This window comes from Candida oxycetoniae (genome assembly GCF_023343755.2).
Source record: "Candida oxycetoniae strain CBS 10844 chromosome Unknown scaffold6, whole genome shotgun sequence".
Taxonomy (NCBI): Eukaryota; Fungi; Ascomycota; class Pichiomycetes; order Serinales; family Debaryomycetaceae; genus Lodderomyces; species Lodderomyces oxycetoniae.
In genome coordinates, this window is record NW_026055365.1 from 183,109 (window position 1) to 209,626 (window position 26,518).

A 26,518-nucleotide genomic window follows, 5' to 3' on the forward strand; every position below is an offset into this window, starting at 1 on the left:
AAGGAGTATTCCACTAGTAAACTGGTTTGTCCTTCTTGTCAAAGTCCATTTAATCCCAATTGTTCATTTCATTATCACTTATACTTTGAAATGTAAATGCAAATCAAATCAAAATCAAACCAGTGGTGCAATGACGAAAATTGTTCGCGACAATAAAAATATTTGCGACATTGTATCTAAAATTTATCCAAGCCTCTTTTTCTTTTTTGGTAAAGAGAGATCTATATACATATATATATTCATATCCATCTTTTTGGAAGGTTTCTTCTCCTACTACATTTCTGTCCCGTCTTTTGAATATGTCAGCACCATCCAGATCCCCTACGTTGTCTTTATCTTTGTCCTTGTCTTCTTCAGCTCCTAAAACCTCGCTTATTATATCCAATTTGAACAAGAATGACTTCATCATACCTTTTCCTAATGATAATGATAATAATGATGATGCTACTAGCCATCAAGAGCCAAAGTTGGTATCCAAGAATTTGTCGTTAGTAGACCAAATCAAGCTAAGTGTGCTAAACACTGGTGATGATATCATGCAGCATATTGTATATTGGTCTGTTTTGCCATTTCTATACCGGATCATTGTTATTTTCGATAGCGAGGCAATAGCAAAGCAGACGTTGGATTTTTTAACAGAGTTGCTAAAACCGTATTCATATATCAAGATTTCATTACAAGAGAATCTCCTTCAACGATCCAAGTCTCATGACCAAGTGGAAACGTCAACATCCATCACCAATGATCACCTCAATGTCACCAAGAGTTTAGCTAACTTTAGAGCTTTCCATAACGATCCCAAGAATAATAACAATGTTTCAGCAACAACTTTAGAATATATTGAGCCCGAACCCGCCCAGTTCAACGTCTTGTCTGATTTATCCAAATTAGGGATAAATTTGAGAAATTACAACAGCGATGAACAATTGGATGAATTGAAACAGGACGAAGAGGAAAATGCAGCTAATGCAGCTAATGCAGCTGCAAGACCGAAAAGTCCAACATCATTATCTCCCATATTGCCACAGGGTATGGGTATTTGCAATAATGCCGCCCCAGCAAGGCGTAGATCTACAAAGACTCTATTTAAACCAGAGTTGAGATTAGATACTAGCAGTGGCAGTGCAACAAATGACGATTCCACCAAATCAGCGGGAAACCCATCCCCCATGAAGCTGGACTTCCCATTGTCTCCAACAATAACTTTGGACGAAACATTTTAGCTAACTCTCTCCATCCATCCATTGCTTTATTTATTAAGATGAAAGAATATCATTTGGTAGCGTAGAATACTTTCTCTCTTTTTTTTTTTCGGTTGAAGCGTTGATTTGTTTTTCTAACTAGCAAGGAAGAAGATATAGACCCTTGAGTTATATTGAAACAAAGCACCCCCCTTCCCCCCCCAATCTCCTTTTTCTCACTGTACTGGCTCTTGAAGGAAGGATGAGATTTAATATATTGGTTAGTTGTTGGTCAGTACTTTCGTCGGTAGTTGTTGTACATGCTTATACGAGCTCTAATAAGCCCATTAGTTCAATATATCGTGTTTTAAATGAGCACCAGCAGCAGCACAACGAGAATAGCGAATTGCTTACTACAGAGTCGCCAGAGTTATCAACTGATAGCATACAAGTATATCTAGACGCCTTTGTTGGCCTTGGTCAATCAAAGGTAATATTGGATGACAAGGAGGAAAATTTGGTTGATGCGTTGAATGAGCAATATGAATACGATTCCCATAATGGTAAACCGAAATTGCTTGTTAATTTAAAAGGTGTTGCATTTGATGATTACAAGCCATTAATTCACACTTTTGGTGATAAATTGAATTCATACTTTAAAGGCTTTGTGGTTAAGAACAAATGGGCAAGACTGTTAACTAGTGAGCTAGCACTAGCTTCGCCACAAGACTTTGTCGATTTGTTTCATCATTTCCAGTACTTTAAACAAAAAAGAGACCATATTTGGAAGAAATTCACTCTAAACGAGAAACAGACGATACAACAAAAACAAAAGCAACAGGTGATGGCCTCGTATTCTCCTACGAATGATCAAATATTCATAAATGAATTAGCTACATTAATCCATTTACAAGAATATGTTAAACAAAATGCTGCAAACGTTTCTTCGCGTGACGTGTTTATTATTCAATTGTCGTCATTGTTATCAATAGAGCGTAAAATTGGCTCACAATCGTCGACTTTTAAATATTCAAAACAAGTTTTGCACAATTTGTTGAATTCAATGGGTCAACAATTCAACATCTTGATTGTTTCCACAACTAAAACCTCTCAAGATATCAGGCATTTGAGTAAACGAACAGATGAGTTGATAAAGACGTCTTCCGTGTTTGGATATGGCACAAAAGAAGCTTGCGAAATAGGCACAAACAATTGTAATTCTCACGGAGAATGTAAAGAGATGAACAATAATAGTAATGGTAATGACCAGATAAAATGGGGTTGTGTTTGTCTGCCCAGTTTCAATAAAACTACATCTAAAACAACAAACTGGGTCGGATCTGATTGTGCCAAACGTGACGTATCCGTTGAAGCAAATTTATTCTTATGGACTACAATTGCCCTATTATTGGTTACCGTGGCTGGCATTAAGTTGATGGCTAGTATTGGTAACACTCCCTTACCTGGAGTATTGGACGCGGCTACTCTTCCGGGTAAGAAAAGCATCTAGAAGAGAGAAAGAAGCTCTTTATACACTATATACATACTTAATCAGAGGCCCCTCCCCCACCTCTCCACTCTGCCCCTCCCTCCTTTCTCTCTCTCTCCCCCCCCTACCTCTCCACTCTGCCTCTCCCCTTTTTCTCCCCCCCCCCAGTCGTTTCTATTTTTCCTTCTAGTTTTTCTTATCTTTAGTACTTTCTGATATCGGATGTTTTTTATAGTGGAAAAAAAATACAAAAGTATGATGAACAATCTCTGCCACTTTGCTTTTTTCTTGATTGTTTCTTTTCAATTTCAATGACGATGTCAATGCATACCAGAAGGCCTTTATTCAGCGCTGTTTTGTTGGTGGCTTTACTATGTGTACTCTACTTCATGACAACTTCCTCAACTAAGTCGCTTGGAAATTCACTCCCAATAAACTTAACTAAAGATTCTGAAAAAAACGAGGTAGATTCATTTAAACAACAGAATGCACAACAACAACCACTACAAGGGTCAACAAGTGATGAGACTGTAGATGGTAATCATGGTAATCAGCCGGTTTCAGCCGAGGAAACCGGTAGGTACACCACCACAGCATTTATGCCGAAAATGGCCAATGAAGAATTAAAGCAAGAACTAGGCAGAGCATCATGGAGATTGTTCCATACCATATTAGCACGATATCCCGATAAACCAACACAACAAGAAGAAACTACGTTGTTTACATATATCCAGTTATTTGCTCAAGTTTATCCCTGTGGAGATTGTGCACGTCATTTCCAAAAATTATTAGCGCAATTTCCACCGCAAACAAAGAGTCGGAAAACAGCAGCTATTTGGGGGTGCTATATACATAACAAAGTCAACCAAAGATTAAAGAAGAACGAGTACGATTGTACTACTATTCTTAAAGATTATGACTGTGGATGTGGTTCAGACGAATTGGAGAGTGATTATACCTTGAAAGGAGAGAGTATGGAGAAATTGAGAAATTTGAGATTGGAGAAGGAAGGGTTGCAAAAGGGTGGATGAGTAGAACAGATATGGACTAGAGATTATTCGTTGTTGTTGTTTTCTTTAATTTTTTTTTTTTTTTTTGACTTTAATTTGTATATTCAAAGATTTATCTTTTTACATAATTATACAACAATTAGTGTTGACATGTTGCCTTGAGGCACGGTTTAAGCTCCTGAAATGCTGGTATCTTGCAAACTTATTTTGTTCTGGAGGTAATTTCCAATTATATGGGATTAAATAATCTGGAGTTTCTTCAACAAAGTTAATAATTCTAGAAGCAGATAGAAAGACAAGAGAAGAAAAATCATATAGTTAGTAGATGATGATACGGAAAAAAGAGACGATGATTGTTTAACTCACAATTCCGAGGCTTTTGAAGCTGGTATTCTTTCTCTTTGCAAAGTTTTTATAAGTCGAGTATTTAACTGTTGAATTCTTTTTAATTTGATAAATTGGATTTGATTGTCAATTTGACTATTTATATTATTACTCATTGTAAGAGGACACTATCGAGCAGAGCGAAATAGTGGAGCAACACTTGATAGCTTGTGGAGGTTACTGTATGAGCTGTAGATATACAATATAATGTTATAAAACAACTCTATATATATTTCATCACGTTAATTTATACATCAATCTTTAGACAATTATTTTTAAATTTTGTGCGAGGATTGTCGCATAGACATATTATATCGGTAGGGACACTATCGAGAGACACTATCAAGCGACACTATCGAGCAGAGCGAGATAGTGTTGCTTTGCTCGATAGTGGAGTAATACTTTGCAGAACGGGATAGTGTCGCTCGATAGTGGAACAACACTTTGTAGCTTGTCACAACACTATCTCGCTCTGCTCGATAGTGGAACAACACTTTGTAGCTTGTCACAACACTATCTCGCTCTGCTCGATAGTGGAACAACACTTTGTAGCTTGTCACAACACTATCTCGCTCTGCTCGATAGTGTTATTATACAAAGAATAAAAGCACTATACAAATGGCAATGACACTAGCCAAAATCAAGGTATCTCTTTTCCTTCGAGTATTGATTTTTGAAATCAATACATTAATACCGGGCACTCCTTGTAAGCTAGACATTATTCTCACTTGAGCATTTTGCAAAAATTGTCGTTGGTTTATCAACTCGTCTCTTGTATTCATTGCTCCTTGTAATAACCTGTCAGCTATCGAGTTTACATTGTCTGCACGTTGACTTTCTTCCAAGATGTAGGCATTTGGGTCATCATTGATTTCTGTCGAACCAGCTTGTCCTGGTCGACGCTGGTGCTGCTGTTTATGATAGGAAATATCCGATTGTACTGAAAAGAGCAAATTGTTTCTATTTCGCTCATCGGTTAATTGTGAAGTTATTCTATTAAACGCACGCCAATGGTCTTGAAGAATTTCCCGATGTCGTGAAATTTGCTGAAGCTTGGATGTAGATAACGAGGATTCGTTTATAGAAGATTCGCTTATACGGTTCAACTTGTTTATTATTGTTGTACGTTTGCCAAGTATATCGTTGATTTGTTGCTTAGTATGCAGTTCATCCTCGGTGCTTTCCAATGACTGTGAAGAGGATTGTTGATACTGCGAGTACTTGGACAACAACGATTCTGTTTGTTTCTCAAGACTCAACGCCTGAGATCGTATTTGAGAGAACGATGACGATGACATGCTCTACAGATTATGGGAATTGCTTGCTTTGCCTAATGATACATCCTACTACTAGTACCTATACTAATATAAACCCCTAAAGAATGATGCTGTACTCTTTTTTTTTTTTTCTCTTGTTTCTACGAGTAGTGCAAACTTGCCAGAAAAAATAAAAATAAATCCAATCGGGTAGCGAATAAAAGTATGGGGGTTTTTTTTTTCTCTTTCTTTCAAGCAAGAGGTCTTCCAAATAGCTGATTGTTCAAGAGTTTAAGCTTTATTGTAGGATGCCAGTTGAGGAGCTTCATAAGATAGCACCGAGTCCAATTTATACATTGGAAGAGCCTGCTTTCAACAAGAGTAATAATAAGCTGCTGCAGCCGTTGTCACATCCACATGATAAACCGCCAATATCGCGATGGATATTGTCTTTGCTTTATAAACTTCAAAAATATAGCGCATATACATTTCTAAGCTTTCTTGGTATACATTTGACATCTGTTGTGATAGTGCCGATTTTCCCTATATCTAAAGATATCAAAGAAGAAGTATTTAGCTTGGCGAAAGCAGTGTATCAGGGTATACCGTTTTATGAACCATTTGTCATTTTTGGTTCAGGTATAGTTCATGTTCTACTGGGGATAGCTTTGCGCTTTTGCAGGAGCAAAAACAACAACAAGACGCAAAATAAGACGATGCACCAGATAAAGAAAAATTTACTGAATAACAAGATAGTCATCAAGGAAACTGACGACGATATAGGCTTTGGAGGCATTTCGAATTTGGTTGGTTTAGGGTATAGAAGATCATTTACATCACAGCTCTTTGGCTTAACACCATTGCAGTTTCTGGGATATTTGAGTTTGCCATTTGTACTATCCCATATTTTCAAATTTAGGTATATCCCCTATGCCATTGAAGGAGATTCGTCACTTGTCAACTTAAGTTACATCTCATATGCATTGAAGTTGAAGCATACTTTATTGAATTGTTTTTTGTTAACTGGACTTGTTTGGGTGATGTCGTATCATACAACCAACGGGGTGATGAAACTAAAGGGACTATATAGTAAGAATTGGAAAAGGATAGGATTAAGTGTAGTTAATTGTTTGGGTATATGTGGCTGTATAAGCATTTATTTATTTAAAAGAGAGGAAATTGCGGGTGAAGCTGATTTCATTGGTAGAACTTTCACAAAGTATATCAATTCCTTTTTGCTATAGAGGTATACTTATATACTCATTCATGTATTTATTAAATTAATGTTTTATTTTGATTGCAAAAAAAAAAAAAGATAATCCTGCTGCTCTATCTGAATAATAAAAAAGTATTCATTGGACCGGAGATACCGGTGTTTTTTTTTTTCAATTTTTTTTTTCAGTCCATCGTCGTAGTCCTTCTCGCCTAGAGAAAAAGATTAGCTGGGGAAGAGGACGCGACAAAACTATTACATTACATAGTGATACATAAGAGACGATTCTGCTATAACATAACCCTTCATCACTCGCAATTACCATCTGTTTCTTGACTAGACACCAAGACTATCGAGCAGAGCGAGATAGTGTGGGGGCATACTGATTAGCTTAAAATAATATGGGCTGGGATAATTTTATGCGCAGACGGAGTTAGCACCAAAAAGAAAAGATGGAAAGAAAAAAGAAAGAAAAAAAAAGGAGTTGAGGCTCCTTTGTTTGGAATGGGCCATTGTGCCTCGGTTCTCTTAATTTTTATCCAATTAGAAAGGGAATGGGTGTTGGGCGGGGAGTGGAATTCATTGTGGATTCAAAATGAATAGATTCAAGATAGAAACACATGATAAAAAAATTACAAACTAAACCCAGCTGAAATAGTTTAGGTTAAACCCGACTGCCACGATTTTGACTAAACAACTTTCAAACCCGACTGCCATGATTTTGACTAAACAATTTTCAAATCCGACTGCCATGATTTTGACCAAACATCTTTGTTTTTCAACTTTTAGTTTGTAAAATGTTTAAAACAACTTATAAGTAAAATAATCGCAACTACTTTAAGAAAAACGCCCTTCGTCTATTTCACCAGGTTTCTTTTTTTTTCCCATTTTTTTTCATTTTTTTTTCATTTTTTCTTTATTTCATCATTTCTTTTTCAAGTCAATGCTCTCATCTTCGTGTCGATACTGTTGGTGGTAGCTAGTATTGCTCCACTCGATAGTAGAGAAATAGTAAATTTAAGCGGTTGCGGCAACGGCAGGCTCAGATGCAACTGCCTCTGGTCCCAAAGTAGGTTTTTTAATGCTTCTTTTTGATCTATAATCCCTTACAGCTGATTTGATTGCATCTTCAGCCAACATAGAACAGTGTAGTTTAACAGGTGGTAGACTTAATTCCTGGGCTATAAAAGTGTTTTTGATGGCAAGAGCCTCATCCAAAGTTTTACCCTTAACTAGTTCTGTAGCATATGAACTGCTGGCAATAGCAGAACCACAACCAAATGTCTTGAATTTGACGTCTTCAATCTTGCCCGTTTTCTCATCAACTTTTATTTGCAATCTCATCACATCACCACATGCCGGCGCGCCAACGAGACCTGTACCTACATCTGTATCATTCTTGTTTAATGTTCCTACATTTCTTGGATTCTCATAGTGGTCTATAACTTTTTCATGGTATAATCTTTTGTGCTGTTGCTGTTGCTGTTGTGGTGTTGATAGTGGAGATATGTTGCAAAGCGGGGCCTGCGTAAGCAAACCAATATTCGATGGCTTAAGTGTGTTCAAGGATTGTAATCTAAACACTTGTTTGGAGTTTCTTATTATGGCTCTTGAAAACATGACTTGTATTTAAAAAAAAAAAAATGAATATGAATATGAATATCTGATATTGGGAAAGAAGCTATTATAGAAAAACAAGTAAAGGTGGTGTAATTTTAATATATATATTTATCTTGTCTTTATCTTGAGATTTTAGCTTGTCTTAAAAATGTTTTTTTCTCTTGCCTTGTCTTTCCTTTCCTTGTCTTTCCTTTTCTTGTCTTTGCTTAATGTTGAATTGTAATCTTTTTCTTTTCCTATTGCAAACTGTATTTATATGGTAATGCGTCTTTATGTATAATTGATGACGAACCTTCCAGCTCTTAGGGGAAAAAAACAAAAAAAATAAAATAAAAGAGAGCACATTTACACTACCTTTTTCTCCTTTGTTATTAGATCATTTTTTTTATCTCTTTAATCTTTTGTCACAATAAACACTACCATCATTACTCCTTTTATTGGAAATAAGTAACGGAGCCGGAAAATGGAAAAGTGAATGAAATTTATCAACCCCTCTTTTGATGGCTTGTAATTGGTTGAACTATCGAGCGACACTATCGAGCGACACACTATCGAGCGACACACTATCGAGCGGAGCGAGATAGTGGAGCACACTAGCAACACCTCTACACGTTATACCTAGTATCAATACACCTCTACACTTTATACCTACTTCTAATACATCTCTACACCTTATACCTAATACTAATACATGAATTCTTATATCTCCACACGTCCACACCACCCGCATGGTCCCCAGGGGTGGACTTGCTACAGTCAATGCTCCACTATCGAGCGACACTATCGAGCGGAGCGAGATAGTGGAGCAACACTTTGTAGCTTGTTACGACACTATCTCGCTTCGCTCGATAGTGTTGCTCGATAGTGTTGCTCGATAGTGTTGCTCGATAGTGTTGCTCGATAGTGTCAATTATGTAATACTACATTGTCATGAAACTCCGCAATCAAACACACGTATTTGATTGTATTTTGCATAAAAGTAGAATATGTTGCTCCCATTCTTGCTGCTCTTTTCAACGTAGCTCATCTCATCCTCTCATAACCCCTTTCTTCCCCTGAAACACATTTTTCTTTAACTTTAGACTTGCTTTTCAAACGTTTTGAGTTTTTCTATTACTTTTGTTTCCCCGCTTGATCGATAAGAGATTAAAAGTTGATGACAAGAGAGCTAATAGGTTTATCTCAATAGAGCTAACAAGTTTATCTCAATAGAGCTAATAAGTTTATCTCAATAGAGCTAATAAGTTTATCTCAATAGAGCACATGACTAGAGTCAGTGGCCAATTTTCTCTTTATGGATTGCAAAAGGTTATAATGGAAGCATTATATCCACCAACGAAAAGTAAAGAGCAAGGATTGTAGTAAAGCTTAAAGATGTTTATAGAACACGGATAAGTTCAGTTCCTGTTTATGTACGGTATGTAGATAAGTTTGTTGTTCTAGCAAGACCTAAGCATTTAATGATCAACTATATCAAGCCAGTAATAATTCAGTTCTTAGCTGAAAGAGGATTACAACTCAATAAGAGTCAATGACTAGAGTCAGTGGTAGAGCTAATCTCAATAGAGTCAATGACCAGAGTCAGAGTCAGTGGTAGTAAATGACTAGAGCTAATGACTAGAGCTAATGACTAGTCAGTGGTAGTTGGAGTTAATTATAGACAACTCTTGCCATCAAAAACACTTTTATAGCCCAGAAATTAAGTCCATAAAGCTTAGTCAGTGTTGCTAGTGTTGCTAGTGTCGACTAGTGTTGCTAGTGTGCTCCACTATCTCGCTCTGCTCGATAGTGTCGGTTTCAAAAGAAAATGTTGGTACTCTTTAAAGAGTATTTAGTCTACAACCCCCAATCATATCCCACAGATTACCAACCCCGTGGTAAAAGATTTGTAGGTTTAAATCTTATAGATCGTTCTCAGCAACTTTGCTTTCAGCAACTTTGCTCCTTCCAACTTTGTTCCCCCCCTTCATTAGAGTCATCCTAACAAAACGTATCAGCCGTAAACTTATCTCTTATTATCAAAGTCAAGCGCGATGGTAAGTAAGGTCCCATCTGCCTATTGATCTCGACTTATCATTCTATACCACCCGCACTTTACTTTTCAACCAAACTCGTGGTATCACTTTTCTCACTCACTCACTCACTCACTCTCCCTTCCCTTCCCTCACCCTATACATCAAATCTTTCTCCTTTACAAAGTAAAATTTTCACTTGATCTACGCTGCTTGTTATTGCCAAAAATCAATCAATCATTTTTTTCTTTTACAACTCGTTGGATCACTTCTCGTTGGATCACTTCTCGTTGAACCACTTCTCATTGGACCACTCCTCATTGGTTTCCCTTCTCATTGGAGTCACTTTTCATTGGTTGTTGTTTATATTAATTTGTCGACATCGAGATAAAAGCCTATGCAAATATGCCCGAGGCTGCTGGTGGTCCCTTGGTACAGACAAAGGCTGAGTCAAACAATAAGCAACCAACAGCAGCAGCAGCTTCGACGACAACAAGTACTAGTTATATCACCATAACAAACCCTCATCAAATACCTCCTAATGAAGATATTTACACCGGTGTTTCTAATGGAGATGTTGATTGGCTATTCAGAGGTAAATCCAAGAAGTTGGTAAAGAAAATGGCAAGTAGTAGTGTTAATGTTAACCCCGAGGCCAAACCAGTACAAGAGGGACTCAATGGTAAAAAAGAGGTGGATTTAGACCAGAAATTTCCAGCATCACAACATGGACCGAAACCGCTGAAACTGGCAAAAACAATTGTCAATGAGCCACCAATTATTAATACAAATAAACCACCTCATGCTCAAGCTCAGGCTCATGCTCAAGCTCAAGCTCATGCTCAAGCTCATGCTCAAGCTCATGCTCAAGCTCTAGCCCAGGCTCAATCTCAAGCCCAATCTCAATCTCAAGCCCAAGCTCAATCTCAAGCTCAATCTCAAGCTCAATCTCATGCTCAAGCTCAAGCCCAAGCTCAAGCCCAATCTCAAACCCAAGCCCAATCTTCAGAAAAGACATCGAAACTAGATCGCTTAGTTGGACGCTCGAGATCTTTGTCTGCTTCATCTGTAATTTCTCAAGATAAATTCAAACCATCTTCACAAGATTCACCATCCCAAGCATCTACAGGTAAAAGACGCAGTAGCAGCTTTAACTTTATGGGTTCATCTTTTACAGGAGATGTGATTTATAATGACCACGACGAACACTTACTTGCTCAAAAATCAACTGCTTCTACTCCTGTTTCGTCAACTACATCTTCTCCGAATGTATCACGATCTAATAGCTTAAAGAAGGGATTATTCAGTTCACTTTCTTCAAAATTCAAATCAACAAATAACTCACAACATCCACAATCAACATCCCAACAACAACATCCACAATCAACATCCCAACAACAACAACAACAACAACAACAACAACAACAACAACAATCCCAACCACAACCACAACCACAACAACAAACTCAGCATCATGTTCGGCAACTGTATCCGAATTTAATTGGCTCTGGCACCAATCCTTTGAAGCATCAAGAGGATTTAGTGGCACTGACTAATAGGCTACCTGCTGGTTCTGGTATCCCAATACGAAGGAAAAGTTCATCGAGCACATCAAAGCTAGCGGCAGTTGGCGGTCAAATTTTCAAAGACTCATATTTAGATGGGAGCCCTCCCACATCTGTTACACCTCCTACTAATGATAGTATGAGGTTTTTCCGTAGAAAATCTTCAGTCACACAAGCATCAGCAGCAGCTGGTAAAGCTACAATTCATGATAAACTACACCGAGTTGTATTGAATAAGAATAGAAATAGAGTTGACATACCTTTAGAAGAATTAAAAGATGTTTCAATGAAAAGAGTTGCATTTGCAATTAATGAATTAGAGTATGATCCACAACAACAAATTCCACCGAGAAGACCACGAAAAGGAAATGTTTTAATACCACAAGATTTAAATGCACCTCCATCGAGACTATATCAAGGGATAGCTCTGAGCGATCCATCAAAAGATAGCCAAAACCAAGCACAACAACAACAACAATACAGTGAAAAGGATATAAAACTAGCTATTGATGCACAAAGGCGAGCATTTGCAGAAGCCGAAAAGCATCAACATGAAGCCCATTTACAAGCTAAAAGACTCGCTCTGGAAGTCGCTTCTTTTAGGCAACACAGGAGTAAATATAAGGGGATAAAGGAACAACAAGAAGAGGAAGAAGAAGAAGAAGGAGGAGGAGGAGGAGGAGGAGGAGGAGGAGGAAGAGGAAGGGGAGCAGAAGAAGGAGAAGAAGAAGAAGTTGATGCGAAAGTTTTACTGAAGAAATTCGTTACTGAAGCTACCATTGATCAACCCTTGCATATGCATGAACAACATTTTGATGATGAACAAAAAAGTGCTACTAATAACAATGATGATGATGGGAGTAGAGTTTTATTGGATACTATTTACACCAGATGCTGTCATTTAAGGGAGATTCTTCCTATTCCTGCAACGTTGAAACAGTTGAAAAACAAAACGGCTCCTTTAGAAGTGTTGAAAATGTTGAATCCCAAACCGACACTAATTGATGTTTTATCATTTTCTGATTTTATATCTATCACCCCAATCAATGCGGTCATTTTCGATAACGTGACAATGACAACAGAAATGTTGAAATGTTTCCTTGTGTCTTTAGTTCATAATAGTACATTAGAGAAATTATCATTGAGAAATGTTGCTATTGATGATCAAGGTTGGAAGTTACTTTGTTTATTTTTAGCTGAGAACAAAACTGTTAAAAAATTGGATATTTCCCAACAAAGGATAAGGCTGGATACTCCAGCGGAATGTATCAGAAGTAACTTAAACTGGAATTTATTTATTCAAGTATTGATATACCGTGGGGGAATAGAAGAGTTGGTGATAAATGGGTGCAAGTTATCTGACGAAGTTTTCCACAATTTGATTACAAAAGCAGTCAAGATTGGTACAAGAAGATTAGGAGTAGCCGCGATTGAAATGAATATCACCAAAGCACAAATTGTTGCCGATTACATAGCTGATCCAGAAGCCAAGTGTCTTGGTGTGGACATTGCCTTTAATGATTTGAGTCAAGGACAATTGCAACCTTTTATTGATGCGTTTAATAAAAACGGTGCAAACCTTATGTTTCTTTCGATCAATTCAACTAATTTAAGCAATGTCAAAGAAGCACGCGATTTCCTTGAAAGTTTAACAAATATTAAACTGTTGAGGTTTTTAGATATGAGCAGTTTACCAAAGCTATTCCCTCATATTATCTCATCATTAGCTGATTATCTTCCATTGTATCATTCCTTGAGGCGATTGCATCTAGACCTTAATGAGCTAACACCCCAAGGGATAGGATCGATTTCTATGTTTTTACACCGGGTTCCTTACTTGGTCCACTTGTCGCTATTAGGAAACCGGAATATTAATCACTCAGCAGCAGCAACACTATACTCTGCTGTGAAGCAATCAAGTACATTGTTTGCATTAGACTTGGACTACGATTTAGTCAGCGATGAATTGTCTCAGCGTATTGCGTTTTATTTGATGAGAAATATGAACAACTCAATGAACTCACAATATCATATGAGTTTAGATACTAAGGACGATGATTTAATGTTTGATGGGTCGTTACTAATGGAAACCGCAGAGAAGCTACTTGGTGATCTAGACTATCAAGGCAATGATGAGAAAGAAGTGAATCGGGAAATCCAACAAATCATATCCAATGCAATGTTAGAAAGGACCCGAGCGATTCGTGAAGATATTCATAAAACTATAGATGTTTTGTTTGAAAAAAGAAAAAAGGGGAAGTTGTCTTTTGATGGAAAGGAGACTTTAGTTAGATTTTGTGTATTGGATTCGTCATTGGAGAAATTAGTTCATATGTTTGAAGAGCATGCACGGAAAGTGTACGAGAAAGACGTGAAAGATAAAAAAGAAGAAGAAGAAGAAGAAGAAAAGGAAAAGGAAAAGGAAAAGGAAAAAAGAGAAGAAGAAGAAGAAGAAGAAAAGAAGGTACTGTCAAGATTGAAATTGGAAGAGGAAGAACAGAGAAAAAGTTTGGCTCTTCCAGAGATCAAAGAGCCATTTCGACAACTTCTTAATGAACCAGATATTTTACACCATAGTTCCAAGGAGTTGATTTCTGCAGGCCCAATTTTATCAGCAAGAGCATTCAACTCACAACCAATTACATCATTCTTTGCAGCGTCATCACATAACGATAATGTAAACCACTTACAACCGCATCAAGTTGTTGTTGAATCTAATGAAAAGGGAGAAGATGTAGTAATTGATAAAATTACTGGACGACCGGTGTTGATGAGATCGATCAGTCAGTCAAGTTTCCATGCAAAAGAGCAAGAGATTGAAGAAGGAGAGATTCACAAATTGAATTTCTTCATTCAACTGAGGACGAGTGGTGACAAGGAATCAGAATCAGAAGCAGAACTGGGATTAGGAGCCGGAGCGGGATCAGGATCAATACCAAAGAAGGATATACCATTATTAAGTTCATTACCATCAGGACCCGAGTTGAGAGATGCTATTATTGCTGCAAAGGGAATTGAAAATGTAAATGATTTAATTGACAAGATCAATAGCAACAAGGTTGGAATTGATAAGTTTCTACCTGTGGGAAAGGACAAACAAGAACAAACCGAGGGGAAAGGTTACGGTTTTGAAGGTGGTGACAATGGAACAACAACAACAACAACAACAGCAGCAACAGCAACAGCAACAACTACAAAAACAGCAGCAACAACGACCGCAAATACAGCGAAAACAACAACAGCAACAAAAGAAGATTTTGGATCAGTATCTTCTGACTCACCCAAACCAAACCCCGTTGTTGACGAAATTTACGATAAGTTACTCAATCATGCGGAGAAAGTTCGATCAAATAAAGAGAAATAGATTTTTTGTTTTTTGTTTTAAATTAGTGAAAATAAGCATTAGACAATAAACAGCATCTTACACATGAGATCAAAAAAGAAATGTATTAAAAAAAAAACCACACTCAGTTTTAGTTTTCAGCTTTGAAAGCAGCAATCTTCTTAGCAATCTTTTCATCTCTTTCAGCCTTAGTCAATTTAGTTTGTCTGTACTTCTTTGACTCAGCAGCGTATTGTTCCTTTGTGAATTTCTTTTCAGTTGGTTTGAATGAAGGATCTTCTCTGATTTTCTCGTGGGCATTAGTATAAATCTCTTCAACGTCTTCAGCTTCAATTTCATCAGCAATATAGTTCTTGAACAAAGTTTTGTACTTTTCTTCGTCGTCATCCATCAATTCTTCCATGTATTCAGAAACATGACCACCAAAGATGTATTTTCTCAATAATTCAGCATCCAATTCCTCAGCCTCGATATCCCAACCTGGGAATCTGTTTGGTGAGTGGGGAACGTATAATCCACCATCTGAAGCACCTTTCAAGACACCAAAAACTCTTGCACCAGTGGTTGTTCTTTGTAAACCAATGTCAAGGAAAACTTTAAATGGTCTTGGTCCTTCTTCGACAGCTTCGGTTAATTGGAATTCACCTTCAACTTCTTCGACACCAGTGTAAGTTTCATCCAAACCTAATTTTTGCAAAGCTCTTCTAGCAACTAATAAACCAACGGCATAAGCTGCTGACCAATTGGTAAGACCGTGTTTAATTCCGTATCTTGGTAATTCGTGAGCATAAGCAGCAGTAAGAACAATATCACCAGTAATTTGAGCACTAACAATTTGAGCAATAATATCCTTATTGGTGAATCTAACAACTAATCTGTATTTAGGAGTGTTGTACTTAGCCTTGTGCTGAGTAACCAATCTTTTTCTTTGATAGTAGTCGGTTTTACCCTCAAGTCTTCTACGGAAGGGGGTTTGGAATCTAGAGTGGTAAGCTGATGTTTTTAAGGTCTTCTGGAAAGGCATGGCTAACTGAATGTATATAGAAACGGAGACAAAAGGGCTCTTCTCTTTGTATATAGAAAAGAAAGAAAGGTATATATATATATATATGATAGGATGGGATGGGGATATATACAAAAATTTTTCACTTTTCGGGGTTATAGACCTGGTAAGCTTGGTAGCGCATTGAAAAAAACAGAAAAACCAAAAAAACTTTTCATCCAAACGTACACGACCAAAGAGAGAGAGAGAGAGAGAGACTGGAATTGTATGCAGGAGTATGAATTTTTCACCCTAGAAGCTCGATGTAATCTTTGTTGGAGGTAATGAGATGATAAATAAAAGGATTGATAAAATGTAGGAGGGAAGGAAGAGGAAGATCAGAGTCACAGAGATACTCACTACTCACTATCGAGGAACTAGATATTGAGTAGTCACCTACCTCTATGGGCTAACCTACCCTGTGACCACTATGATGAAAAGGACGAGTTATCCACTGTAGTAGAATGGACCAAGTTTGTCCATTGTAGTAGAAAAGAACGGTTTGTCCACTGTGGTGAAAAGACCAAGTTTGACTGCAATGGGAGTTATCAATAGAAAAGCTTTATTTGTTTTCATTTGTTTGCAAAGAAACAGTTTGCAGAGCCATTTCTCTCATCAATTCTAGTGTTTTTTTTTTTCTTTTTTCTTTTTTCTTTTTTAGGCCACCTTTGTAGTCCAATTTGTCAATAAAAGAATAACAAGAAAGGACATTTTAGATACTCAAGAACATTCTCATGTATCCTCTACTTTACTCTGTTTATAGATTTAAAAAAATAGATTCAACTACACAAGCTTGTTATTTTAGCACTCAAGATTTGTAAATTTCGGGAATAAGGAAAGAAAAGTAGAGCAAGTGATTTACACGGGTTTAGAAACATTGTAAAGTTGAAATCCTTTTTTCTTTATTTCTTTTGGAAAAAGCAAGAGGCTAAAAAGCAAGAGGCTAAAGAGCAAGAGACTTGAGTTGATGTAGAAGTTTAATCTGGAGCAGAAAATTGAAAAAAAGAGCGGCTATAAGAAGTTATAGATTGAGGGCTTGAATTAGTACGTGTTAGTCTTGATAAATTTCCAAAGTAAAAGTAACAAGTTTTCTATCGCACCCGTGCTACAGCCGGCTTTTTTTCCATCAAGATTTTTCTTGACCTTGTCAAATGGATCATGTTAACTGGTGATAAAAGCCGAAAAATTTCTCAACTGAGGATAAAACGTATTTCTGTCTCTTTTCGTCTTATAAAGAGCGAAGCGACACTATCGAGCAGAGCGAAGCGAAACTATCGAGCAGAGCGAGATAGTGTCGAAAATGTCGATAGTGTCGATAGTATCACTACTAAGTGTTGATAGTATCACTACTAAGTGTCGATAGTATCACTACTAAGTGTTGATAGTATCACTACTAAGTGTCGATAGTATCACTACTAAGTGTTGATAGTATCACTACTAAGTGTCGATAGTATCACTACTAAGTGTTGATAGTATCACTACTAAGTGTCGATAGTATCACTACTAAGTGTTGATAGTATCACTACTAAGTGTCGATAGTATCACTACTAAGTGTTGATAGTGTCACTACTAAGTGTCGATAATGTCGATAGTGTCGATAGTGTGCGGCTTTGAAAAAATCGCGTGTAGCTAAGGTTATCATTTTTTCTCTCACCAATAAAGATATCAATTTACTAAAGGATCAGATATGTGTCAAATTTTCAGATAACAAATGTCATGTCACTGCTGATCTCAAAAAAGAGCTTAAATTAAACAATGAAAAAATAGAGCTTAAATCAAACAAAGACAGTTTCAAGAAGGGGCCAACAAGGGCCAAGAAAGATTGAAAGAAAAAGGGCCAAGAAAGGGCCAAAAGTGCGCAGAAAAGGGCCAAAAAGTATGCAAAATAGCGGAAATATGTTAACATCAGATGATGGACAGAAATCCGTGTCAAGAAGTTACTATCAAAAAGAATAACGTACCTACTTTAACGAACGAGTAGATATCGATAACTTGTCTTTTGTATTTCTCTCGATTGTTGAACATGTCTTTTGTATTTCTCTCGATTGCTGCAAAACGAAGAAACCGAGTGGAAAAAAGAAAGTTTATATCTCGGATATAAAATCTATGATCATATGTCTTGTGTGAGTATGTTTCCATGAGATCCCATACACACTTGCTCCTCTCTTATCTATCACCTATCCTACTTAAATGAGGTGTCATGATGTAGTTTTCATTCAAAAAAAAATCAGATCATCTATTCATTCATTCTTCATTCTTCATTCTTCATTCTTCATCGGACGGGAAGGTTCTTCCCTTCACCGGATATAAAATTAAAAAAAAAAAAATCCACAAAAGCTATTGAAGCTCTCAAGAAAAACTCTCAAATGTAAAAAATTAGATCAACTAAATGACAAAAAAGGAATAAATTATTACCGTTATAGCTGATGATTTACTTTTGATGCCGGTTGGTTTAGTTTGGTAGTTACTTATTTGTGTTGTCAACTAACCCAAATATGGTTTCCTTTTTGGCTAATGACATACATATCGTTTATTATAGTATAGAAGAGTGGATTTTTAGAGGAGTAGGGATGTAGAGTAGGGATGTAGAGTAGGGATGTAGAGTAGGGATGTAGAGTAGGGATGTAGAGTAGGGATGTAGAGTAGGGATGTAGAGTAGGGATATTGAGGAGTAGGTAGAGTAGTAGGATATAGAGTAGGGATATAGGAGTAAGGATATAGAGTAGGGATATAGGAGTAAGAATATAGAGTAGGAACCAATGAAACATCCGATGTCCTCTTGGATGAGACAGATAATTGCTACCTTCTGCTCCAACAATCAAAGTTGACCGATTCTCTAGGCGGGGAAGTGCTGATCAATGTATGTTAGAACAGGTATAATTGCAAGTGAACATATCATCATGTTCATTCTTCTTTTATTGCTTATTCTAGAATCACATCACCTCTCTATTAACAAGTAAGTGAACAAATAGAACTGAGATGAGTGTTTTTTTTTTTTTTTTTATTTTAATTATTTTTTTTTTTTTTAATTCTAAAAGGTTTATAGTTTAGTTCAAAAACTGTGATATATTAAAAGAATGACAATATTGTAAAGAGATTTAAGAAATTAAAATAAAAAATATTTATTCTATTAGTCTTCTTTGTTAGTCAAATATAGTCAAGACTAAGAACTATTCATTTAGACCCTTTAATAATCAAAGATTCATTTTTCCATCGGTAAAAAAAACTTATTGTTCATTGTGATTTACAAAAGAGAAAGTTATTTCTATTGTGTCTTTAGTTTTGTGTATTTGAATTACTGCCCGTAATAACCGACATTTTGTTAGTCTCAATTGGTAGTGTCGCACAATTTATAGTGAGGACATAAACACGGATATTAGTTAGACACACATATTAATATTGGAGGTCAAAAATTATCATCAAAATTATCAACACCAGTAACCAGTTGATATATATATAAACCTACTTTTCTCTTTACTTGTATTTTCTTCACTTTCGAGTAGTATTTCTCCCGTTCAACTACCACTTTTGAATATCTTGTTTCGTAGAATTTATCAAACGTTGTTTGTTGCAATTTACCTTTTCAAATCTTGTCGGTTTTATTGTACCATTACGTATATGTGCAATAGAATATCGAACCAGTAAACCATTATCAAAACCAATTTGTATTACTATTATTAATAATTTTACAACCACCACCACATACCATCCCATTTTATTTTTTCCGCTACTACTATCTCCATAGTTTCTCATATATATATATATATATATATATATATTTTTTACAACCATTTTTTTTGGGGGGGAGGGCTATTTCGATTTTTACAGCCAAAGGTTAAAGAGTTGAGATAATGTCATTATCGTTTGCTCAAACATATATACTAGCTAGTAAAGTAAGAACAAAACTTACCAAAGAAGCTGCTTCTTCCAAGTCTTCGTTGAGGAATTTAGTGATACAGGCTAACATGTTGGATAATTTAATGGACTATATCTCCGAGGAAACTGAAAAACGAAGTCAAAGAGGAAAAGAAGATAAAAGTGCAAGTACTAGCTGTAGTAGCAAAAGCGGCAACGGTGATGCTACGGAGGTGCTGTATAATAATATTGCTACTAGCAATTTGGCAACACAGCAAAATAACACTTTAGTTACAGAATACGAAATTGACTCAGATTCAGAGGATGAAGGGGACGAAAATTACCTATATGAATGCGAATATGAATACGATGATGATAAGGAGGAGGAGGAGGAGGAGGAGGAGGAAGAAGAAGAAAATTTTACTATGGATGAAATCAATCAGTTAAACGGGGCTTTAATTGAATGTCAAACACCGATAAATTATACACATATCCCACACATCACTATCAAACTGAAGAAACTGGACAATGATGATAGTGACAGTGATAACGATGAGGAAACAGAGACCGACTCTTCAAATTATTCCACCTCAGATGATGATTCAGATGATTATTATATTTACTCAGATTCTGAAGATGAAACAAACACCACCATCCCATTGATAAGAACGACATCAAATGCAACAATGGAGGAAAAAATACCGAGGACATTGAACATCACTCAAACATCCTCTTCATATAATCATTTACCATTTCCATCTTTACACATGCTGCTACCACTTGGCTCAATTTTAGAGGAAGAGGAGGAGGAAGAAGAAGAGGAGGAGAAGGAGAAGGAGAAGAAGAAGAAAGAAGAAGAAAAAGAAGAGGAAAATGATGACGAAGCAAGTTTATTTTCAGATGAGTATGATACTGATAATACAAATGAGGAAGAAGATATTGATGAGCAGATGCCCGAGTTGTCTCATACTCATTCTCTTACAGATGATGATGAAGTTGACACATTATTTGATCATCATTTGGTGACTCCTTTTTCTGAGTCAAGGGATTTACATAATAGGCACATGATGATAAAGCCTGATCATTATGAGCAAAACCAGCAACGTCAACATCACCAACACAAACAGCACCATCATAAAAAGCACCGTCGCAAGCAGCAGCAGCAGCAGCACCACCACCACCACCACCATCACCTACTACAGGATAATAACAGCAGAGATTTAACAATACCAAATCATTATCGGGACCTAGAAGTAGAAGGCTTATTCAAACATGACAATGTCACTATTGAACAAATTTACTAGATGTAAATTAAAGCTGCAATTGAGTTTGCAGGGTAATACCCACACCCATTATGACTGGCATATATTTGGAATAGCGTTTTTACAGCCATTTGCTATCTATATAACGATTCAACAAATTCTCTTTTCAATTCTTAGATTTTGCTTATAGATTTTTTATTTATATATTCAATTACGATAAATGTAAACCTTTTCATGTAAGAGCACCTTTTGATGGGAGATTCCTCATGAAGTCACCCTTCTCATGGAAGATTCCTCATGAAGCTGCCCTTTTCAATAGATCAAATAGCAATCACATGGGTTTACTTTATTTGTTCACATTTCAAGGTTTACAACGGGGCACCTCAGACAAGAAACGACATCTACATAGAGATATACGGAAACCCGAATCCACAAAAGAATCCAGCACGTCATTACAAATTCAAATTTCAGGGTCGATAATCGGTAATACTGAGTCATACACGGAAGTAAATAAAGGGTCAAAACTGTCATAAGTCATCAATCATATTGCTCTGTTTATTTTAATTTTTGCTTTTTTTTTTTAAAGTAGCGCGGATGGCATTAATAAGCACGGAATGAGGTTTCCTAACTCCGAAACTATTGTGAGAAGACTAGACTAACTAACCTTGACTAGAGATAACTGAACCTGACTAGAGATAACTAACCTTGACTAGAGATAACTAACCTTGACTAGAGACAACTGACCTTGACTAGAGACAACTTTGTTAGGGGTAAACCTGACCAAGTGGTAACTTGACTAGGGGTAAACTATCTAGATGTAGCTTAACAAGGGTTTGTGTGCTTGTTTCCCCAAGCATTGTATGCTTGTTTCTCACACATTTGCATGTATTATATATTATATGTGGAACCCGGGTCATTCAGGGCTAGCAGTTCAAACCTCAACTTGGACACGGGGGGGGGGGGGGGGGGGAAGGAGAATAGGAGAAAGAGAGGGAGATATCTGATCAAAAAGTATCGCTCTCATTCTGACTCAAACTAATAGATCACTCTGGCGGCGGCTAGGTGCTGCTCCACCATCTTGCTTCGCTCGATGGCAGAAAGAGGAAAGGAGTTTTGTGTGAGAGAAAAAAGGGGAGAGGCAGGTGGGGGATGTATAACAATAGATAACATATTATATAGTATCCGGCATTATTCCTGTCACGAGTTTTTAAGCATTTTAAATATAAACGGCAAGACCTCATATGGTTTTGAAGCTAGACAAAAATCCAGTGACATCATTTTTGGAAAAAATTGGATAGAAACGCGGCGTCATAATTTTTACTCTTGAAAAAAATTCGGTATTTGAAGAAAATCAATTTGGTCGGTTATAAAAACTCAATAACACAACAAACACATGCACAATGTTTATGTAGCTAAATGAATTTTTACATCTGGCATAGAACAATAATCGACATATTATCATTTGCAATTATTTGGCATGAACGTTGAATTTTTGGACTATTCGGCATGAACGTTGAATTTTTGGAGTTGATCCGAGTATCGCTGCGGATAAAAAGGAGCACTATACAAGCTAGTCAGTGTTGCTCCACTATCTCGCTCTGCTCGATAGAGTTGGCTTTAAAATAATGTCGTTTACTATAATATATACCCGATAGATGGATATTATGCATATATTTAGATATGATTTCAACCAAAAATTGTTTTTATCATATTGACTTGTATTTTATCCCAATATGAACTTTTTTTTGTCTCTGATTATAGTGGTTGCATTATGAGATATTTTTTTTAGCAAAGTCAAGGGGAAAAGGTACATAACCACGATTGTTCATGGCTAAAATGTAGTTGGTTTTTTTTTTCTATTTTTTTTTTTTAATCAAGGTTTACCCCGGATTTCGGTATTAAAATATTTTCTAATACAGTAATTACACATATGTTTGGCGGCATCTCTAGTACCCCCTATCCTGGATTTTATAACCGAAGGACTAGGAATTCTTATCACATCTCAACGAAGCACATTTCCAAAAACTGCGAAGCTTCATATATATGTCATCTTATTTTATATATTGCACTTTGATTTTTTTTTGTTCTTTTTCTTTGAAGATGTCAGCTTCAAATATCTCCCGTTATATGTCATGATGAGAACGGGTTACAAGAGAATAAGAGGTATAGGAGAAAGAAAGTTGCCGATACACTCAGTTTAAGATGACTATCAAGTAAAAGAAAAATATCAACAGTACTATGTATAAGGACCTATATGTCACATAAAAGATTATTATTAATATTTTGGTACTTTTAGATTGAGCTTCTTGTGATGGAGATAGATGTTGGGTTCATGACGCTTAATAAAACTAGGCTAAAGCGACACTATCGAGCGATACTACCTCTCTCTGCTCGATAGTGGAGCAGTACTTAGTAGCCTGTTGCTCCACTACCTCGCTCTGCTCGATAGTGTTGCAACATTTTGTAGCTTGTTACAATACTGACTAGCTCTACGATGATTAATTGAGAAATTTGCATAGGTTAACAAGTACCAACTACGTTTAAGTCTCTCAACCTCTTTGTCAAGTAGATCCTCCTCCCCCACCTCGACACGCCAAACTCGAATTTTTGATTAGCCATTTCAGAATTTTGCAGTGTTCTATGCATAAAATGAAAAATATGCACCGGGCGTGCTGGAACGGCTACCTACCTGTGAGTGGTTTCAAATCTTATCTCCAACTTTTGTACTGAAAAAAAAATTAAACAATAGAGAGTACAAGACAATAATAATTCCCCGATACAAGAAACGATGAATGCGTTTTTTACACAAATTGTCATTCCCAATAAGGGATCAGTTGCAAGAGATCATGTATGTTTTTGGAGAAAAACAAAAAAGAACGGTACACGAAAGAGAGCAAGAGAGAGCAAGAGAGAGCAAGAGAAGGGATGACATTTTTATCAATATTACTAACTTACCAAAATGCTTAGCTCGCTAATGAGAGAACGTTGCTTGCATGGACACTCACTTCAGTGACTTTTCTAACATTAGGAATCGGATTTATGCAATTCTTCAGAATTGAGCAGAAATCTCAGTGTAAGGATATTGCTACTGTTATACCTATTTCAAAATCGATATATGATAAAGATGTAGTTGCAACGGTACTTTCATTGTGTCGCCCAATTGGCGGTATGTGTATAATTATGGGGATGCTTACTTTGTTTTTTGGAAGTTTCCGGTATTTCCAAGTCCAGAATATGTTGATGAAAGATGAGTTCCCGGTGATGAGATTGGGGTTGGTTGTGTTGATAATCATTAATTTGAGTATTTTGATATTGTTATTGGTGTTGAACTTTGAAATTGCCTTGTAGGTAATGGAGACAGAGGATTACGAAGAAGGAAGAAAGAAGAAAGGAGGATGGAGCAAACTGACTAGCGACACTAATTGGCAAGTTAGCCTACACACGAGTCATCAAATTTTATATCAAAATTAAAACAATAGAGTTTTGAAAAATTTAACAATGAAACATCTTTGTAATGTCTCATCAACAGCTCGAGGCTTGTGGTATTCCTAGACTGTGGGCTTTTCATCAACAGCTCGAGGCTTGTGGTATTCCTAGACTGCGCGTCATTATCCTCAAACAGCAATTTTACCTACACCATCGGCCAACTTCTCTTCTTGCTCGTTTTCTTCCACGTCGTCTTCATTACCAGCCAACCCCCTTTCAAATATTTCTTTACCTGTGAGTCTACCACCGTGCATTTCGAATTTTTTCCTTTCATCAATTTTATCGAACCTCATTTCCTCTCTAAATTTGTTCCTCCACTCAAGCCAACTTTCCTTAGTTACTTTTGTGCCTTGGAATTTCTTTTGTTCAATTTTCTCCAACTCTTTACGTTTTCTTTCAAATTGTTGATTGGCAAAATCAAGCTTTTGCTGAAATAGGCATTCTGCTTCGTCTTTTAATACACTGACTAATGTGAATATCGAGGGCATACCTATATTGACTTGAGCTTCATCATTTAGTTTGCCTAGAAGTTTGTTTAAATCTTCTTTTGTAAAATCTATGGTTTCTGCCATATGTAGTGCCAATTGGATATTCTTGCTATCCTCATCACTCTCGTCTCCGTCCAGCAAGTTTGCATGTTGTTGTTGCAGCACCTCTTCTTCTTCGTCCCCCTGTTGTGCTGCAATTTCTATACTTAGATTTGGCGTTACTTCAGGATAGGTAGCTGGATACTTGACTATTAAATAAAATGAATGTTTTCGATCACTTTGTAAATCCAAATCGACTCTAATCTGAAACTGCGTTTGAGAATCATTGAGAAACTCTAGCTCGTCAGGATAGATCGATTGAAGTATCTCAATCTCCTGCGCCTGCTCCTCAACTGGGTCCATTATACCTGTTACAAGCTTCCTTCCTATTAACCCAGTTTCCTTTTACTTTAGCTCAGCTCAGCTCAGCTCATCTCATCTCATTCTACAATTAACTGCGCGCTTAACAAATTCTTTTTTTTTTTTCGTCAATCGACACTATCAAGCGACACCAACACTATCGAGCGACACTATCGAGCAGAGCGAGATAGTGGAGTAGCACTTACTAGGTTGTTGTAACACTATCGAGCGACACTATCGAGCGACACCGACACCATCGAGCAGAGCGAGATAGTGGAGTAGCACTTTCTAGCTTGTTGTAACACTATCGAGCGACACTGACCAGCTGCCCAGTATCGAGCATACTGACCAGCTGCCCAGTATCGAGCATACTGACCAGCTGCCCAGTATCGAGCATACTGACCAGCTGCCCAGTATCGAGCATACTGACCAGCTGCCCAGTATCGAGTACAGTGACCAGTTGCCCAGTATCGAGTACAGTGACCAGCTGCCCAGTATCGAGCATATTGACCAGCTGCCCAGTATCGAGTACAGTGACCAGTTGCCCAGTATCGAGTACAGTGACCAGCTGCCACATATCGAGCACAGTGACCAGTTGCCCTCTATCGAGTACAGTGACCAGTTGCCCAGTATCGAGTACATTGACCAGTTGCCCAGTATCGAGTACATTGACCAGTTGCCCACTATCTCACTCTGCTCGATAGTGGAGCAATACTTTGTAGCTTGTTCGGAATAGAAAAAGAAATGGTATTGACCAACCGAATCTAATGCCTCTTCCTCCCACAAACTTTAAAACTTCTTTCTCATATCTACATACATTATAATGCCAATGACAGCTAGTGTGTTCCAGGTTGTGTAAACTTTACCCTTACATAGACCCACTACCATATGGCAGCTAGTGTGCTATATAGTG

The 26,518-nt window shown here is 37.0% G+C and overlaps 12 protein-coding genes across 12 annotated transcripts; 7 read left to right on the forward strand and 5 right to left on the reverse strand. All coding sequences in view use genetic code 12, as the record gives it.

Moving 5' to 3' along the window:
- Nucleotides 1-299: 299 nt before the first annotated feature.
- On the forward strand, nucleotides 300-1,223 carry KGF56_000651 (uncharacterized protein; the record flags this gene model as incomplete). The annotated part of the gene is made up of 1 exon (XM_049326584.1): nucleotides 300-1,223. The coding sequence occupies one exon, from the start codon at nucleotides 300-302 to the stop codon at nucleotides 1,221-1,223; it is 924 nt and encodes a 307-aa protein (XP_049182264.1).
- A 220-nt stretch (nucleotides 1,224-1,443) lies between these two features.
- KGF56_000652 (uncharacterized protein) lies at nucleotides 1,444-2,691 on the forward strand (the record flags this gene model as incomplete). Its single annotated transcript, XM_049326585.1, has 1 exon — nucleotides 1,444-2,691. One exon carries the CDS (start codon nucleotides 1,444-1,446, stop codon nucleotides 2,689-2,691), a length of 1,248 nt encoding a protein of 415 aa, XP_049182265.1.
- A 368-nt stretch (nucleotides 2,692-3,059) lies between these two features.
- On the forward strand, nucleotides 3,060-3,701 carry KGF56_000653 (flavin-linked sulfhydryl oxidase; the record flags this gene model as incomplete). The annotated part of the gene is made up of 1 exon (XM_049326586.1): nucleotides 3,060-3,701. The coding sequence occupies one exon, from the start codon at nucleotides 3,060-3,062 to the stop codon at nucleotides 3,699-3,701; it is 642 nt and encodes a 213-aa protein (XP_049182266.1).
- A 953-nt stretch (nucleotides 3,702-4,654) lies between these two features.
- KGF56_000654 (uncharacterized protein) lies at nucleotides 4,655-5,362 on the reverse strand (the record flags this gene model as incomplete). The annotated part of the gene is made up of 1 exon (XM_049326587.1): nucleotides 4,655-5,362. One exon carries the CDS (start codon nucleotides 5,360-5,362, stop codon nucleotides 4,655-4,657), a length of 708 nt encoding a protein of 235 aa, XP_049182267.1.
- A 266-nt stretch (nucleotides 5,363-5,628) lies between these two features.
- KGF56_000655 (uncharacterized protein) lies at nucleotides 5,629-6,564 on the forward strand (the record flags this gene model as incomplete). Its single annotated transcript, XM_049326588.1, has 1 exon — nucleotides 5,629-6,564. One exon carries the CDS (start codon nucleotides 5,629-5,631, stop codon nucleotides 6,562-6,564), a length of 936 nt encoding a protein of 311 aa, XP_049182268.1.
- Nucleotides 6,565-7,550: 986 nt separating this feature from the next.
- On the reverse strand, nucleotides 7,551-8,153 carry ISU1 (iron-binding protein; the record flags this gene model as incomplete). The annotated part of the gene is made up of 1 exon (XM_049326589.1): nucleotides 7,551-8,153. The coding sequence occupies one exon, from the start codon at nucleotides 8,151-8,153 to the stop codon at nucleotides 7,551-7,553; it is 603 nt and encodes a 200-aa protein (XP_049182269.1).
- A 2,417-nt stretch (nucleotides 8,154-10,570) lies between these two features.
- Nucleotides 10,571-15,094, forward strand: LPI9 (protein phosphatase regulator; the record flags this gene model as incomplete). Its single annotated transcript, XM_049326590.1, has 1 exon — nucleotides 10,571-15,094. One exon carries the CDS (start codon nucleotides 10,571-10,573, stop codon nucleotides 15,092-15,094), a length of 4,524 nt encoding a protein of 1,507 aa, XP_049182270.1.
- Nucleotides 15,095-15,203: 109 nt separating this feature from the next.
- Nucleotides 15,204-16,097, reverse strand: RPL5 (60S ribosomal protein uL18; the record flags this gene model as incomplete). Its single annotated transcript, XM_049326591.1, has 1 exon — nucleotides 15,204-16,097. One exon carries the CDS (start codon nucleotides 16,095-16,097, stop codon nucleotides 15,204-15,206), a length of 894 nt encoding a protein of 297 aa, XP_049182271.1.
- A 3,869-nt stretch (nucleotides 16,098-19,966) lies between these two features.
- Nucleotides 19,967-21,274, forward strand: KGF56_000659 (uncharacterized protein; the record flags this gene model as incomplete). The annotated part of the gene is made up of 1 exon (XM_049326592.1): nucleotides 19,967-21,274. The coding sequence occupies one exon, from the start codon at nucleotides 19,967-19,969 to the stop codon at nucleotides 21,272-21,274; it is 1,308 nt and encodes a 435-aa protein (XP_049182272.1).
- Nucleotides 21,275-24,020: 2,746 nt separating this feature from the next.
- Nucleotides 24,021-24,580, forward strand: KGF56_000660 (YidH family protein; the record flags this gene model as incomplete). The annotated part of the gene is made up of 2 exons (XM_049326594.1): nucleotides 24,021-24,080; nucleotides 24,200-24,580. 2 exons carry the CDS (start codon nucleotides 24,021-24,023, stop codon nucleotides 24,578-24,580), a joined length of 441 nt encoding a protein of 146 aa, XP_049182273.1.
- A 266-nt stretch (nucleotides 24,581-24,846) lies between these two features.
- GIR2 (Gir2p) lies at nucleotides 24,847-25,608 on the reverse strand (the record flags this gene model as incomplete). Its single annotated transcript, XM_049326595.1, has 1 exon — nucleotides 24,847-25,608. The coding sequence occupies one exon, from the start codon at nucleotides 25,606-25,608 to the stop codon at nucleotides 24,847-24,849; it is 762 nt and encodes a 253-aa protein (XP_049182274.1).
- A 218-nt stretch (nucleotides 25,609-25,826) lies between these two features.
- On the reverse strand, nucleotides 25,827-26,493 carry KGF56_000662 (uncharacterized protein; the record flags this gene model as incomplete). Its single annotated transcript, XM_049326596.1, has 2 exons — nucleotides 25,827-26,207; nucleotides 26,488-26,493. 2 exons carry the CDS (start codon nucleotides 26,491-26,493, stop codon nucleotides 25,827-25,829), a joined length of 387 nt encoding a protein of 128 aa, XP_049182275.1.
- Nucleotides 26,494-26,518: the final 25 nt, after the last annotated feature.